We start from the raw sequence: 17,379 nt of genomic DNA on the forward strand, positions 1-17,379 counted from the left end.
TCTTGGTGCTCGTCAAGCCTGGAGACCTCATCTATAAGGTGAAAGGGGCACAGAGAAGCGAGAGTGGGAAATGTGGGACAGAGCCAAATCCCCAGTCCCGGCAGTACAGGGCTGCTGCCATCTCGTGGCTGCCTCCGGACATGCAAAGATTACCGGGGACAGCTTCCCAGCTGGAAAATTTTCCATTGAGATAAAATCCTTCCTGGAAGTAAGCTTCACCTGAAGAGCAGGGGGTAAACAACAGTCCCAGTTGTTAGACTCTGTGGGGCCACAGCACTTGGGTACCACAGCTTTGCTGTTCCTGGAAGGTCTCCTGCTCACCTTCTTCAATAGCTGCTCACCTGGTTCGGGACGGCTCCACCCCCAAGCTGTAGTGATGCTTTTTACATCAGGCCAGCACTTCCCTGTGCCCCATGACCTAAGGAGACAGGAGACATGCCTGTTGCTGTTGAGAGGCCCTGGATTTGCTGTGCTGATGCAGCAGTCAATTTGTGTGGCTGTTCAGCCCGGCCTTCACGATGGTTTGGGGCTGGGAAGGGAGATGATCTGCAGGGAGACATGCTGGGATCAGATGGGATGGATATGGTGTCCAGTACTGTTTCTTTTGGCATCTTTTCATTGACCTGTGGTGCTGATGGAGGGATTTATAGTGTGAATAAGGTACAAATGGAGGAGAACCACACGGTCACTCTTTCTTCCCCTTTCAGCCTCCCTGCAGAGCTCAGCAGCATGCACAGAACTCAACATAAGTGTGAGAGCAGCCACATATTCTCCATGGGATCTCCAAAACTATCTACTTCCCCCCAGGCAGGAGACAGGCAGGAGAACAGTGTCCCAGAGAGACCCAGCAGCAGAAAAACTTCTACTGACAGCTCACCAGAGACCATACTGAAGTAGAGAGCTGGCTGCACTGCCTTTAGCAGAGCTCTTGCAGGTGTTGTCTTGTGGACACTCACTTGAGGATACCTCCTTCTTCCTTGTCTCTAATCATGGGAATAGGTTCCAACTTCCTCTTCTCCCTCCTGAGATTCTCCAGGTTCTGCAGTTGCACAATTCACGGGGAAAGAACAAAACGAGAGCTCCAGGGAAAGAAAAATCTGCCAATCCCTTTGGTATTTCTGTGGTGTTTGCTGGTGGCTGCCAGGCTTTTCTCTCTGGCACATATTGTGGCTCACATCACAGAAACTAAAGTGAAATACTGAAATAAATGAGTTGCCTTGAGAACACCCTGGGCAATGGGGAGATGACTGCTCAGTGACCTGTGCAGCATCCTGGGTACACAGGGAGTTTCCTGTAATGATAAGACTACAAAGGAATATTTATTTATCTAGATACTTATTCAGCTTTCACCTCTGTCAGCATTTCTCAATCAGCCATTTCAAAATGTTTTGCCATCACTAATTAACCCTCACAGCACCTCTGTAATAGAATCAGCATCCCCGCATGCCCATGGGGTGACCGAATGGAGAAGTAATCCCTTCATGAAAAAACTGAGCAAAGAAATTATGATATCTTGAAATCCTAATCCTGTGTCCTAACAAAAGCACCCCCTACAAGTCCCAAAATCTCAGACATCCTGTTGGAAACATAAGCAGCCACCTGCCGTTCTTACCATGCCAACTGCCTGGCTTTCTCAGCTGGGCGCCGAGGAAGCACTGACCAAACATTTAATAATCCCAAAAACTGGAGCGTCCTGAAGTGCCACTACAGAACCCAGAAACAAACCCTTAAGGACCTGCAGGACTGGTCAGCTGCACAGCCTGTGCCAGCAGGCAGGTTTTTCCCATGATGTTGCACATGCTATTTATTCCATTCATTAACCAAGTTAATGGTGGCTAAGAATAGACCCCAGATGTCCTTCTGGCCTTAAAAACTTCTTTGCCCTCAAGGAAACACAAAGCCTAAGTGGGTCATGGCATGTGTAGGACACAAATAGTGAACCCAAGCTATGAAGAGCTTGCATATTTTCAAGAATTCACAAAATGCATCTCAGCTTTTCAATAACCTCTGTTCCACTTCTGGGAAATTAGTGGTTAGCAAGGATAGTTCAGAACAGAGCAATGGATATATAAATGTATAATTCATTGATATAGAGATTATGCCAGACAGAGACAGAGCTGTTCAAACATCTTCAGTTTCTGTTATCTATTTCTGTGATGTTACCACTGCAGCAAACTCTCAATTCTGTAATAAACTGGTATTTCTGAACAAAGACCATTTCATATTATGCCTTTAGAAAATGCATCTTTAGTACAATTTAGTCCTGATTTTTATTTTGTTTCTGGTAATAGAAATTATTCTATAGTGTCATTTTTTATACATACTCCCCGATACATTTGGGAAATTTCCCAAAACATACTAAAGATAACACTGTGGTTTTCTGCATCACTGCTCAAAATCAAAGCATTCATGGGTAGAATAAAGAAAAATTTCTTCCTATATAAGCATTTTTCTTCTGTTGCCTGAATCCAGTCTCTTGATAATCAGCAATTAGAGAAAAGAACTATAACAATCAAATGGGAGTTTGCACTTACAGAAATTCAAGCTATTTATTGCACAAGTTATTCAGACAGAGAAAGCTGTTTGAAAACCTCTCAATAAATGAAAGAAGCTGCTATTTCTGAAAGCTGAAATTGTAGTAATAGAGATTCTAAAGAGTCTAAAGAAGAACACAATCCATTTGGAACTGATTTGGTCTTCTGAGAAACCAGAAAGAGTAAATAGGGGGATTTAAGGATCTTTCCCTCTGTGAAAATGTATCACTTTTTTTCACCTGATATCCAGTCTCCAAACTATGACTGTTCACACTTTACAAGCAGAAAGACCAAGGCAGAGGCTAGGAAATGATAAATTATGATCATTTCCACAACCAGGGGCTCCGGCTCCCATTTCCTCAACCCTTTGCTTGCAGACATGGAGTTAAATACTCAATTCCTGGGCCTCAGGGACAGAAATAATCATAGAATAGAATTGCAAGATCATTAAGGTTGGAAAAGACCTTCAAGATTATCAAGTCCAAACGTTGACCAAACACCACCATGCCAATTGAACCATAGCACTAAGTGCCATGTTGAACACTTTCAGGGATGGTGACTCCACCACTTCCCTGGGCAGCCCATTCCAATGCCTGACCACCCTTTCAGTGAAGAAATTCTTTCTGAGAAGATGAATAATGGATAGAAAACCCAGCAAGCCCAGGGGGACCTCACACTACAGCATTTTCCTTCATTTTCCAAGGGAGTTCAAACCAACATCTCAAGCAACTGAACTCCAGCAAGCTGCCTGCTCAGAACATCTGCTCAAGTGTCTGCATTGCAGCCAGACATCCTGGGAGCGTCCAAGGACAGGTTGGACGGGGCTTGGAGCAACCAAGATGTCCCTGCCCATGGCAGGGGGTTGGAACCAGAGGATGTTTAATGTCCGTTCCAACCCAAACCGTTCAACGATTCCACGACCCTTCCCGTGCCTGTGTGCTGTCGGCTGCCGCCTGGCAACGGGAGCGCAGGTTTCCATGGAACCGCAAACAGAGCCGGCGGCTCCTCTGCCCCGTCCCGCGTCCCGCCCGCTCCGACCGCGGCTTCCCGGGGAGAGGAGCTCGCAGGACCCCTCCTTTGGGTGAGAAACTAAAAAATACAGGGGAGAGGGCAATCGCAGCAACTTCTTTGCAGTTTGTGGCATCAGATACTGTGTCTCGGTCGGACTAGAGGAGGTGCTGGCCCGTGTCCCCGGGAAAACACACTCACTCACCACCTGCTTCTCCATGGATGGTGCGGGGGGTGTGCAGAGAACTCTGCCAGGGACAGATGTGTCCCATCCACACACCTACCTGTGTGACACGACCTGCTCTGCAGCGATGGTGTCATCTAAATCATCTGAGTGTGTAAAACACACACTCATCCAGTGCTTTGGGAACATGGTGGATGGATTTACTGCATTATTTTTTAGAACTATCTGCATGTTTGCTTTGGCATTTTAGATTTTTTGGGGGTTTTTTGTTTTGTTTTGTTTTTTGCACAGCAGCTTGATGCAAGGGAAAAGTACTAAATAAAGGTTTTGGTATATTAAAACCATGAATGCCTTATCTATTGATTCCCATGCTACTGGCCACTGGTATGTAGCTACTGGAACATAAAAATGTCAGAGGAACTAGTATATGCCAAATGATTCTAGCAATAAAGCATTTTTATTTGCATTATTGAGCTTAATAATTATAATTAGCACAGCTAGTGCTTCTGTAGCTTTTGGCATTATTTCCAAAGTGATGTGCAAAAAAACTATTAAAAACCAAAACAACCTCAGACTAAAAGTACCTTAATAAAATGAATATTTATAAGTTAATCTTAAAAACAGTTTCCTACATTTAGCTAAAATTATATTATAAAGCACTTTTTATCTCTGAGGGTTGCACTGACAATTATTTGCCATATGCCAGTATCCTCTGTCTAGTCTTGCTTTTCAGTCTTATTCCCTGTAGCAGGAATTTAAATCAACCACAGGAACAAGAAAATTTTTATGAGAAGGGTTTTAGATCAGAGAAATCAAGGTGTGCACTGAGGGCGGAGCCTCCAGGTGTTTGCTGCAACTGCTCTGCAGGTTTCACAAACTCTATCTGACCAAATGCCTCAGGTGTTTGACTGCCTTCCCACCCCTGCCCTGGTGGAGCTTTCTCCAAAATTCACATCATGAGCGGGGGTGATGTTGTTCCAGGATGTAGATGAGAGACTCCTAGAGAAAAATGTCCCCTTACGTTAAGCAAAGTTCAGAGAGACTTGAAATCTGAGTAACCAGTCAAGGAGACTTTTGGAAAAGGTACTTCAAGAACTGAAAAGGAGAGAGAAGACATTTGGGATATATTCAAACAGCCTAAATTCTGTCTCAGCCTCTGTGTCTCACCAGCACTGAAAGTTTGACACCTCCAAAGAATTGGATACTCACTGGGCAGCTGCAGAAACACAGCCAATGGGAAACACAAAGCACCAAGGACGTACGTGGAAATTAGGCCAGATGAGTTTAGCTCAATATACATAAAAACTGGAGGCTGTTCAGAGCAAAAACTGATGCTCTAAAATAGCCTTAAAACTAGTGCAAGAGGAAGAGGATATTTTCTACAGTGTCTTATACTAGTGCAGATCAGGAATGGTGCCAGCAGCAGAATTGCATCAATTGAACTAATACCTCACTGGGCCCAGCTCGCTGCCTTTGGTGATTAAAGGATAACTTTAATGGTCTATCTGTGCTTTGCAAATGAGATCATTTCAATTATGCCTTTTCCCTTAGGACCCATAGCAAAACTACAAAAAGAGACTGGAGTCAGAGAAAAAACCCCTAACTTTCACCAATTTGCCAACCTAAAAGGAAACACAACGGAGTTCCATACAACATGTCTGTGCTGTCCAACAATCATTCTGCCTCATCACAAGAAATCCACAATGCTGAAACAACTACTGGTAAGAGCTTTAAGGAGTAAAAAATGTAGCTTGTGAACTAGTGACAGGAGGATGAAAAAGCATAGGTGTGGGTCTGAACTGGTGACTGGGTGGAAAAAGAGACAAGGTACTTGGGTTGCTTGTTACCTCCAAAGTGTTTTGTCATTCTTTTCCCTTCTGTGTGTAAGGAAGGCTGTGTTTTACACAACTTTCACATAAGCCAGGTATGAACATCTCCTTTGGGGGTCAGAGCACAAATGTTTTGCAGTTTAATGAAGCTTTTTGTTAATTCCTACAGGCATTAAAGGCTCAGTGGTTAAGATCCAGAAAGCTCCTAGGCCTACCACTGCTGTAAAACTTACCACATCAGTTACTGGCAGGTCCCAACTGATTGACTTGTTTATGGTTTTCTTTGGGCCAGGGTCAAGGACACCATCTCAGCACACAGCATCAGCATCTAAAAGTCTCTCTTCCAGCCCTGCAATGGAAACCCACCTTGTGCTGTCAGGTAAGGACACAATGCTCCGGCAGCTTTCCCTTGTTCAGTCAAAGGAGAGGCCTGTAGTCAAATTCTTCTGCCCACAAACAGATGAGGTGGGTAAAACAGCTCCAGACTTACAAAAATCCCTGTCTGAAATCCTCAGCTGATCATCAGATATGGTCAAGTGACATAAACCATACAGAGGTCTCAGTTATATCACTGGATTCTTATAAGCCCTATCCAGCTCCCTGCTCCAGCACCATTAGGCACCTGCAGCTGGGAGCACAGCTGCCCACCCTCCAGGCGTGATGCAGCAGGTCACACTCTCTTTGCACTGGGTCCTGATATTCTGTTTCACGTCTTCAACATCCTCATCCATTTGTTTTTTGCAGAAAGCTCTGAAGAGGATGAAGAAAACCCAAGGAAAAATCCATTTACAATCCCATCAGATGCTGATATTTTTGCACTAAGGGACAAGGAAATCAAAAAGGCAAAGGCAGTATGTACACATGCTCTAGGCCAATGTATTTAACAAGCACTTACCAGGGCAACCAACCAACCAATGAATACCAAACTTTAGTGCATGAGAGATCAAAAGATCACTTCATGAGAAACCTGGGGATGTTCAGCCCAGAGAGGAAAAGGCTCTGGGAGACCTGATTGCAGCCTTTCAGTACTCAGAGAGTGCTTATCAAAAAAAGAACAGCAACTTTTTACACAAAGAGATAGTGAAAGAACCAGGGGGAATTATTTTAAACCTAAAGAGAAGAGATATAGATTAGATGTGAAGAAGAAATTCTTTACTCAGAGGGTGGTGAGGCACTGGAACAGGTTGCTCAAAGAAGTTGTGGCTGCGTCATCCCTGGAAGTGTCCAAGGCCAGGTTGGATGGGGCTTTGAGCAACCTGGTCCAGTGGAAGGTGTCCCTGCCCATGGCAGAGGTGTTGGAACTAGTTTATCTTTAAGGTCCCTTCCAAGCCAAGCCATTCTGTGATTCTCTGGTATCTGAGAGGTCTGACTGTTGCACATGGTCACACAGCCTGGCAGTAGTGTGGAAAGAAGCAAGAGGTCTTTGTTTCTAAAGCACAGTGGGAGGGATCCAAACAAGCTTAAGTAAGGCCTCCTCACCTCACACTGATGACTGATACAGTCTGGTTCTTGCTTGGGTTGAAGGTCACTATATAAGTACAGGGAAGAACTTGTGAAGAAGTGCACTAAGGATGTCTGCTGAGGGATGTCCTCAGCATAACCCATGGCCAAACGGTGCAGACAGCAATGAATTACACTTCAGTCCATAAGAAAGCACTGAGCAGGAACAACCTTTTATCCTCCACAAAGGTCTGGAGTGGGTTTGAATAGATCCTCTCAATCTGAACTTGGTGGTTTACGTGCTGTTGGGAAAATTGGACTGAGTTGGTTAAGTGTGGGCTGTCCTGTTGTTCCTTTTAACTAGGGGACTTATAGGATGAATCTCAGAAAATTTCCATTCACTCAGAGGAATAATCCAGGAAGGAAAAATGAGGACACTGAGTAGGTACAAATTAGCACAGCTGGTGGACGGATGCAGAATACAAATCAACATACTAATGAGAACAAGAGCTAAGGAATTTAGCTTTTCAGTTGCCTCAAGAGAGAATATCACTAGGATTAGTCAGAAAAACCAGGCAAACATGCATCATCAGAGTATCAGCAGTCTGCAAATTTCTAGACTGTGAATAGCTACTCATGACTTTAAAAACCACAGCAAACAAAGCACACAATCAAACTGTCCACGTATCTGACTTCCCACAGGAACATGAAAGGAGGAAGACCTTGAAAGTCCATGAGAAAACTACTCACTCCACTAAAATAAAAGAAAAAAGTGGGTTGCTGAAAGCTCTGAAAAAGGAGGAAGAAGAGGAGAGCAGAAAACAGCCAACAAGTGAAGAGAGACTGAAAGCTCTTCAGGAGATTCTCTCACGGAAGTTGGGCATGCAAAAAGGTAGAGAACAGTCACTGTCTTTGCAGTGGTGCTGCTCAGCTGGGTAACAGCCTAAGGCAAAGAGGGGATGGGAGGAGCAGTTGGCTCTGGCTGACTTTGGTGAGGTCTTGCAGACACGATAGTTGGCTGTATCTTGCCAACCTCTGCATGGCTGAGCCATCTCCATCTCATGCATTTACATACAGAGCACGTGGCACCCCCTCCACAGTAGCCTGGGTTCCACTGTCCTTCACAGTATCTGGGAGCTCTCAGAATGAGCTGGGAGCCACCTGAGTTTGCAGGACCTTCTGTAATAGAAACATTTCTACCAAGCTGACCTAAAGTTGGATTTTAGTGGATCCAGGCCTAAATTTTCTACCTCTGACATGAGCAGTAGCTTTCCCATTAATGTCTAGAGGACAAGGACCAGATTCTCAGCTCCATTCCACATGGGTTTACTCCATGAAACTGATCCTAAACAAGGATTTCATACTCCATATAAAACTGATCCTAAACAAGGTAAAAACTGTAATACAATACCCAGTATTGCTGACTCCAATGCCAACCAGATCCATGCTCATGGCAGCCCACATATTCACTGTGTTTTGCCTTGGCCATATTTTCCCCTCTAGTCTAAGCAACTTTATATTCTAATTTCAGATTACGCATTAGAAAGGGAGACCTTCCATGGCTACCTAAACGACAGAAGAGAGATCTTTTTTCTTGAGGTACTTTGCTTTTAGAATGTTACTTTCTGTTCATTTAATTACTCTTCTCTGTGTTGCTTTGTTTTGGTGTTTTTTCTCCTGAGATGCACTGCCTATAGATCTTTCCAAGGAGGCACACATCAGACCTCATGGATTGACTGTCCAAGTCCTGTGTTACAGACACTAATAGTCTGTAGCCCAACAATTCCCAATCAAGAAATAAAGGAGTGTATGTCATTTGCATCATTCCATAGCCACCCTGCAACTATTTCAGTTGTTAGATGCACAGATACCCTGACCTTTTGACTCCTGCTGTTCTATACATAAATTGTAGCTGGGAGCCATTCTGAACTCAAAATAAGGGGATGGAGTAACTGTGCTGGAATATCCCCATTATTCATCTCTATTTTTGTGCTGTAACAAAACTGAATTAATCAATCTTTGTCAGCCAGGAGTTAACACAGTGCTGGGACTTCTGGATTCTCTCTTTAGTTTCACTGCTTCTTTGTTATGTTCCTTCTGAAATAACCCCTGGCCTCTATATACCTCTATGCATTAAGACACACCTTGGTTTTAAGTCCTTACCCTCTCTGCCAACAACTATCAGGTAATACAGTAACCAAGAACAAAGCTTAACCAATGTACCTTTAAAATCAACCAACCAGTGTGACTGTGTTGCCTTTGGGGTTCATTTCAGTATGCCATGGCAGTGAAGCGAGATGAGATTAGAAAGATGGAGGACATAGCAAAGAATGAGGAAAAAAAACTGGAAAAGGCCGAGAAAAGGATGGAGAAGGATGCTGCCATGTTTGAGGAGTTCCTGCAGGAGAACCAAAATAACTCTGTCAAAGCCCTGAAAATGTAAGGAACATTAAACCGTGTTCTCTTTCATGCTGGACACAGGAGATTTTCTGCTTAGCCTCCCTGTGGGGTTTTGGCTATGAAACACTCTTGATTTTCCCAGAGTTACAGTCCTAGTGGCACTTTCTCCCCACACATTCAATAAAAGAAAGGAAGGAGAACAACAGCCAGGGAATACCCTCATTGCAAAACCCCTGGTGGCAGCAAGAAACCTGCTGCTGGCCCCACCACTTCCATTCTTCTCACAACACCCTTACTAGGGGGAGATGCCTCTGCCCAACTCTTCAAAGCAGGAACAGTCCCCTCAGTGAAGCAAGCTGAGCACTTTGGCCCATTACAGGTATCACAAGGGCAGAGCAGCAACTGATGCTCAGCAGCAGCCAAATTAGGGAGATCTTAACACTGGGGTGCCATACTCCTTGCCAAGAGAAGTAGGGCCTTGAGGCAGGAAACAAACATCACCTGGGATACACCCATAACACAGACTTCTAGTGCTTGTATCACATCTTTTTTTGCTGTTTCATATGCACCTCAATTCACTACTCACTACTAAATTGTTTAATGTCTTATATTTATGCATTCTTTCCTAGGGCCAAAGAAGAAACCTCAGCAAAGAGAAAGAAAATAATGGAGCTCCAGGCAATCAATTCCCAAATAAAGAAGGTCCAAGGGTAATAGTTGCTCATTATTCCTGCTTGGCCTTTAACAGCCCTTACACTGTTGTACTTTCACAGTCCTTGGGGGTGAAAGATTTCCAAAAATGTTGCATTTTAAGAGTCAAAATGTTTCGGCTTTTGTTTTCCAGATGCTGGCTTTGTTTCTAAAACAACTTGACTAGTTTTTAATAATATTGTTAAGAAGTGTACATATTCCAAAATCAAATGCTTAGTATCAGATTAAAAACCAAACAAAACTAAGCAATGTATTTTAATGGGCACCTGTGGAAAGACAAAAGAAATAACTGTAATGACCATTATGAGTTGAGCCGGCAAAATTTCTCATTCCTTTTCAAGTAAAAATTCCAAAATTAGCAAGCCCAGTGACATATCAAGGCTCTGGCCATGGAGATATGACCAGGCAGCTTCCACATGAGGAACCACAAAGAACATGCAGGGCAGGTTCCCATTTGTTTTTGCATGTCCATGAAAACATGTGCCCTCTTGTCCCTTCTCTGGGTTAAGCTGAATATCAAGAGCAAGAAAGAAGGTGTTCAAGCAGAGGCTTTCCTCCCTGCTAACAAACTTTGTCCACTTCTCTCAATCCAGTGATGTATCCAGAATTCAGGATACTCTGCAGGAGTACAAGATGTACAGGGACATCCTCTATCAGCTGTCTCCAAAAGAGTGGCAGAAGGAACACGGAAAAAAGCACAAAAAGGATAAGGATTTGAAAACAGAATCCAGAGCTAATGAAGGGAGCGCCTCATCTGCCCCCGGGGCAGAGCAGGGTGAGTGCCATGAGTGCCAGGGAAGTGCTGCCTGCTCCTCTTTGGGACAGCCCCAGGCTTTGAGTACATCTCTTCTTGTCTCCAGACCAGGGTCTGAAAGCCAGGACTGCCCATACCGTCAGTTTTACAGATATGCCAAGTTCCCTGTTGTATTCAGAAAGTTTGGATTCCAGGTCACGTGATATCAGGCCACAGCTCAAACAGTTCCTGAAGCCTCTTTTAACAAGAGAACCGTAAGTACAAGACAATGCAAACAACAGACTTAAATACTGCAGAGAGCACTCAGCTGACTGGGAGTCAGCAGAGGGGAATCCTACTCCTCACCTTTGCTGTGGGCATACTGAGAGCTGGGGCTTATTGGAACAAATCCAATTACCAGTAGAAAGCCATCAGGTGTGCAAGTCAGTACCTATGTGCCTACTCCAACAGAGCTCTGTCCTTAAATCCTCTGCTGAGAGCCCTGCTCCAAGTGGGGCTGGTACTAAGATGATGCAAACAAAGGTTTTTAACCCCTCCATGGCACAGGGTGACAGGTGCAAGTGAAGGTGATGAGCAGACTGTGCTGTGAAGAGCAGCCAGGCACCTCTTGCCCCCTCTGTCATCTCTTGTGCAGAGGAAGAAGCACTCAACAAGCTTCTCCCAGGGCAAGTAAAAGCTGCAGACTCCCCATGGTGGCTACACCATGTCGTTTAGGAGCAGTACCATGTCTCACAAAGAGCACAAGGCTTTTTCTACATTTGTGCTGCTGCTGCCTGAGCCTTTCTAGTAAGGCTCCTGCCTTTGCCTTCTCTTTGCCCAAGAGTCAAAACCTCCCAGTGAGTTTAAAGGTATTTGGATCAACACCATCAGTTCAGGCTCACATGTTGTGTCCCAGTCCCACTGGCCAGCACAGCCTGGAGCAGCACAAAAGGCAGCTTGCTCATGGCCTGTTTGTGTGACCCCTGGATCCTACTGACACCCAAACAGGCCACAGCCACGGGGAGGCAAATGTGGGAATGTGCAAAGGACTGCACAGGAGCAAATAGCAATAGCAAAAAAACCCCAGTGTTCATAAGTCACTAACAAGGTCTCCTGTGAGCTCTCATTTCTCTAAGGGCCTAATACACAAAATGTTTTTTCAGAAGTTCATTGGAGGATGCAGAAAATGAAATCAGCTCGGATGAAGATGAGGTCAGAAGTCCTATGTTGAAATATTTACATTTTCTGTTTGTCCTATACCATTTATTGATATTACTAATTTCCCTCACCTTATAACCATTAGTTATGGTACTGAGGAGTTACTGTAGCCACAAATTATAAATGTATGTTTATATATTCATAAAAGTTCATGTTTTGGCAAGATGTATTATAAATAGTTTAGTTTAACTTTCCTCCTCCAGTTTCCAAAAACCTGCCATCATCTCTAAGTTTGTCACCCCCCAACCAGATATGACATCATATAATGGAAGGTTTTTAAATTAGTGAAGTTACTGGTTTATGTCTGAAATTGAAGTTTTCCTCTCACAGATGTTTGAATCACTTTTTACCCCCCAAAACGCAACTTGTTTTGGGGGTGAGCTGCTGAGGCAGAGTAAAGCTACACACATGGCAGGAAGGTGGGAGACATTTGTACATGGACAGCCACAGACCTCTCTAGATGGAAGAGTGTTTGAACAGCCAGGGCTGGTGCAGACCAACCTCCACGTAGTTCAAGAGGCTGGAGGAGGAAAAACACTCATCACATGTGTTTTCCACCCTAGGAGCCTGAGTTGTATTTTACTCATCCCGAACAACTGCTGACTACTTTCATGAAGATGCAGGATGAGAACATATCCTTCATCCAGAATTCCCAGGCTATTGAGGAAAGATGGAACAAGGTCCAACACACTTTCATCACCACACACGAAAGCACGTAAGTGTGATCCTGCAAGAGATGGGAAGGGATCCCTCTGCCCACCACCAGCACCTCACTACCTGCACGCTGCAGAGCACATGTGATGCTGTTCACACAGCTCACAACAGAGACTCTGTTGTGAGCTCCCAGGAAAGTGTCCCATCTATGTTTAATTTAGAAGATAAGGCTTGAGCTTGGGACTAATTCCTTAGTCCTCAAGGTGCAGACTAGGGAACTGATGCATTTAGCATCCTGGAGTGGATATGAGACAGCAGCATTGTGTAATTCTCATAAAGGAAGACCAAAGGAAGAAAAAAGGCAATTCCTGGAGTGATCCAGACCAGCACCTACAATGACTCAATGCAAAACCTTCCAAGAGGAAGACAGAAAAGTATCACTGTAATACACTATTTCAATGGCAGCTAGACACACATATTCCTATTTAAAGTGTAACTTATCCCCTTGTGAAAGTTTTTAAATCTGGATCCCCCATTGACTATTAAAAAATCTTAGTTTAGCTAGGCTGCTTTTTCCTTCCTCACACCAGCACAGAAACTGTTTTTCCAGAAAAAACTGAAGCTCTCAGGGCTGTGGGTGCAAGTTTCCAGGAAAAGCTAAAGTGTTACCTCCATCTGCCGGCAGCAGAAGGGATGGGCCCAGTCTGCGGACAGCAGAAGAGCCCTGTGTTTCAGAGATGCCCTTTTCAAATACCTCCTCTCTCTTCTGGCCTAGGGAGAAGGAGTTAGCAGAGCTAAAACAGGAGGTAAACACCCTGCAGTCCGCTGTCGCCCAGGAAGAAGAGAGAGTAGCAGATCTGAAGCTCAGAGTTCACCTCTTTTCCTGTGGAGAACATGAAGCTGATGACCAGGTACACACTGAGATCAAGGCAAGGGGAGTTCACATGGGCATAAGTGGTTCCTCTCCACCAGCCATATCCATATCCTGGGAACAGAGCAGGCAGTGGGTTGCACTGGGCAGGGATCAGCACTATTTCCCAGCAATGGAGCTATAGCAAGGGCAGGTTTAGGGCACTGCTGAGGCAGCAAATGTGTCTGCTCCATGCAGCTGCTATGAGATGAGAGCAGGGGCCATAAAGACACCTGGGCAGCCACAACCTGCCCCAAGTCACAGCAAAGCTGGGAAGATGAGACCAGCAGGAGAAAGACTCAATAAAGCCATCTGTCAGCCACTGCTGCTAAGCCAACCGCAAAACAAGCAACTGAGTCTTGTTGAGGAAATTATAGTGTTTCCTTTACTGACTTCCTATGGTTTTGGAGGGATATTATGGTTCTACTGGGCAGGATCCAGATGTGCCTCTTACATACCTCCTCTTACCTCTAGGACAAAATGCTCGCAAGCCTGAACAAGAAGGTGCTGGAAGTCTATTCCCACTGCACTGGAGACAATGAGACAAACCTGAAGACAATAGAGATGCTAAAAGTAATAGAAAAACAGCTCAATGATTTACTGGATAACCTGGAGGGAATTCCAACATCACAGATAGAAAAGGCTCAGAAAGCCATAAAAAAGGAAAAGAGAGCAAGGTAAGGCAAGACCCTCTTCTGGAAAATTCCTCTATTTTTAAATGTTGACAGCCAAAAGAGTCAAATCAACCCAAGAAACTGTAGCAGCAATCTGAAATCCCATGTGACCAATCCATACCATTTTTCTTCTGTAAGGGTTCCACATTCATAGAACTTGGGTCTCCTGAGCAGCAAGCAGCAGCTCACAGCTACATTAGAAAAGACCTGCAAGCTACATTAGAAAAGACCTGCAAGCTACATTAGAGAAGGGAAAAATCCAGAAGAATAAAAAACACCAAACGCACAAACAAACCAGACTCAATGATGAGAATCATAATTTTAAGAAGACTATTTACAGTAACAATATTTAAACTGATTAAATAGAAAATTATTCCTTTTAAACTGATTAAATAGAAAATTACTCCTCTATTTAATACACTCAAAGTCTTCCATGCCCTGATATTTTGTCAGGTATTCAACAGGTACATAAGGGTATTTCACAGCAATTACAGCTTTCAACTGTTTCTTCTACAAAACTCTTAAATTTGACTTGTTTTATTAAATAGTAGCCAATTAACACAATCAATTCAGGTTCCAAGATAAGACACATTCCTTTTGGCCCAGTCACTCACATGAAATTTCCCCTCAAAAATTGCAAAGATAAATGAACTGCTGACTGTATCAGGCCATCTTCAGGTGAATGAGAATAGTCTGAGGATTTAAAGCCACAGCAGTGATATTTCCCTCCTGCTTACTCTTTCTCTGTATCTTTATTCAGCTTTGGAGTAGAAAGGGTGTGGTGCTTCTTCCTGATGTTCTGTGAATGGGTTTGCACTCTTAAATTACAAAATCTTACACACATTTATTCTACGCTGGGGATGGAGGAGAATAATTCAGGGAAGAACCTGACACCACATACCCCACCCCCAAATAAAAACAAAACCAATCAAATTAAAAAAAAACTTCAAAAAACATTTAAAATTTTCCTCAGGATCATAAGGTTAAGAATTCAGTTCCTCTGGGCCTCAGCATTCCACAGCTTGATCCCATTTCTCTTCCAGCGCTTCATTTCCATAGGGAATTGGAACCATTTACCAGTATTGCCTCCACTGTGCCCATTTGGGCAACGTGTAGCTCCATGGGTGTAAAACCCTCCTATAAACATCACTCACCCACAAAGCTGGTGGGCATCCTGGTTAACTGCAGAGCATAAGTCACCTGCTGAAGGTGGCACAGAGCATGTCTGCAACAGAAAACAACTGTCCAGCATCTCCATTTCAAAGCCTGACATGCTTTTTTCCACTCATCACTCAAGAAAGAGTAGGACCAACTGCAGTCAGTGCTTCTCCATTACCACCTTCCCAGTAACAAACTCCAGCAGAGGCTGCACCCAAACCCCTGTGCTCTGGTGGTCCTACATGGTTACATGTGTGATGTAAAACATAATGTTAGATGTTCATGCTGTGTGTCAAAAGCACATCTGATGTAGCTGCATGCTGCATTTAACTCATCCTTTATTTCCTCCCTTCAAAAGGCTCAGAGAGGAAAAGCAGAAACAGAAGCAGCAGCAGGAGGAAGGATTGAAAAAGGACATGGAAAGATTGCAGGCGACCATAGAAAAAAAGGTAAGTGCAGTGATTCTCTCCTCAATAGCCCACTTCAGGGAAGCTAGAGGTACCTGAATATCAAGTGTTTAGGGAATAGTGTTACTAGGGGCCTCCACAGCTGTGTGGGGATGGCACCAATAGCCAGGCATAGCACAATTTACAATTTACAGGAGTGATGTAACTTAAGCCACTGCTGGGAAGTCAGTCACAGTGCACACTCTCCCAGCTCAGTATCCTTCCACTGTCTTTCTCCTATCCTTCTCTCGACCACATGGCTCTCTCCATTACTTGCCAATTCTCAGTAAGCTCATTTCAACTCATTAACTTGGCTGTATTAAACAAAGCAAGAAAATTGGCAAATGAGGAACTGGGCATGAGCAAGACACCTGACAAAAGCAGCAAGACCCTCAGTCAGCTTCGCCATCTCATCAAACCACACCTTTTCTGACATGTGTCACATTATGCCAAACTGAGCTTCAGCCATGGCTCCTGCTGCACCTTCCACAGGCCAACACAGCAGCGAGGACACCCCAGCTCTGTCACACACCAAAGCACTGACAGCATGGGTGACAGAGAACAGGTGCCATGAGTCCCTGCCCTTCAGCCAAGAGAAAACAGAGGGTTCTGCAGGCTCCCGCTGATATTTCTTTGGACTTCCAACTTCCCCTGCTCTTCCTGAGACAGTACAAATGAGGCTTCAGTCAGAAACCAGTTGTAGGTACAACAGTACGTTGTAGCAGCTGAAGCACGAGCACACACACGGCCTTCAGGTGCTTCCCACGCACTTTCTAATACAAAAAACACACTTAGACACACTGCAGCCTGCCTAGAAAACAGAGAGCAAGGGCCCACAGTCCCTCATGAAGCTTTAGCCACTTGGTTCAGACACACCAACACAGCACTGATAAACACACCTCTTCTTTCTCCGCAGAATGGCGGGAAGCTGGCGTTTCATTCCAACCCACCTGCCAGGAAGGAGAAGAAGACCACCCAAGAACAAATAGATAAGGAGAAGGAAGAACAAATGTATTATTTCTCTTGACAGCACAGCCTCAACCACAGCACGTAGGGCTGAAGCTGCTCTAGAACTAGTCTTGTAGATCCATGTTCTGTCTTTGCTCAGTTGAACAACTCCAGTCCCATGAAACTTCCTTCTTCTCCTATTCTAAGATTCCAGGGAAAATTTGCAACCTATTTTCCCACCCATTGATATTTTGCCTAAGAAAGTAAATAAAACTTCTCTTATTTTGCTTCTCAGGCTCCTGCTAAGTACCAATGCTTTTCTCATTCAGTGTTTAATGCCAATAGCTCTATGCCTACAAACCAGAGCAGAGATCTATCACAGTCCTGGGTGACAACCTTTGTTAAGGCACAACTAAGTCAGGCACCTGCCAGACACTTAAGATAATCACAAGTTTGTTGAAGGACTGTAAAAAACAATGGCTATGCTTTAATCCAAAGGATGGGTTTCATTACAGACTCCACCCCACTACTG

General features: G+C 44.2%; 1 protein-coding gene across 1 annotated transcript; it reads left to right on the forward strand.

The window, feature by feature from the left end:
- Window positions 1-3,491: 3,491 nt before the first annotated feature.
- Window positions 3,492-17,142, forward strand: CFAP100 (cilia and flagella associated protein 100). The gene is made up of 16 exons (XM_027701017.1): window positions 3,492-3,615; window positions 5,278-5,447; window positions 5,848-5,934; window positions 6,300-6,406; window positions 7,698-7,887; window positions 8,527-8,594; window positions 9,271-9,434; window positions 10,025-10,105; window positions 10,700-10,881; window positions 10,967-11,114; window positions 12,003-12,051; window positions 12,621-12,772; window positions 13,487-13,622; window positions 14,096-14,298; window positions 15,812-15,902; window positions 16,816-17,142. The coding sequence occupies exons 2-16, from the start codon at window positions 5,381-5,383 to the stop codon at window positions 16,924-16,926; spliced, it is 1,836 nt and encodes a 611-aa protein (XP_027556818.1). The 5' UTR covers window positions 3,492-3,615; window positions 5,278-5,380; the 3' UTR covers window positions 16,927-17,142.
- Window positions 17,143-17,379: the final 237 nt, after the last annotated feature.

Source organism: Neopelma chrysocephalum, unplaced genomic scaffold (genome assembly GCF_003984885.1).
Source record: "Neopelma chrysocephalum unplaced genomic scaffold, ASM398488v2 Primary Assembly neopelma1_147, whole genome shotgun sequence".
Classification (NCBI taxonomy): Eukaryota; Metazoa; Chordata; class Aves; order Passeriformes; family Pipridae; genus Neopelma; species Neopelma chrysocephalum.

What these genes read in the sequence shown, in the direction of transcription:
- CFAP100 (XM_027701017.1), top strand. Translation starts at nt 5,381, where the DNA reads ATGTCTGTGCTGTCCAACAATCATTCTGCCTCATCACAAGAAATCCAC. An exon ending in GAGAGATCTTTTTTCTTGAG is followed by an intron (nt 8,595 to 9,270) that starts GTACTTTGCTTT and finishes GGTTCATTTCAG; the next exon opens with TATGCCATGGCAGTGAAGCG. An exon ending in CAAATAAAGAAGGTCCAAGG is followed by an intron (nt 10,106 to 10,699) that starts GTAATAGTTGCT and finishes CTCTCAATCCAG; the next exon opens with TGATGTATCCAGAATTCAGG.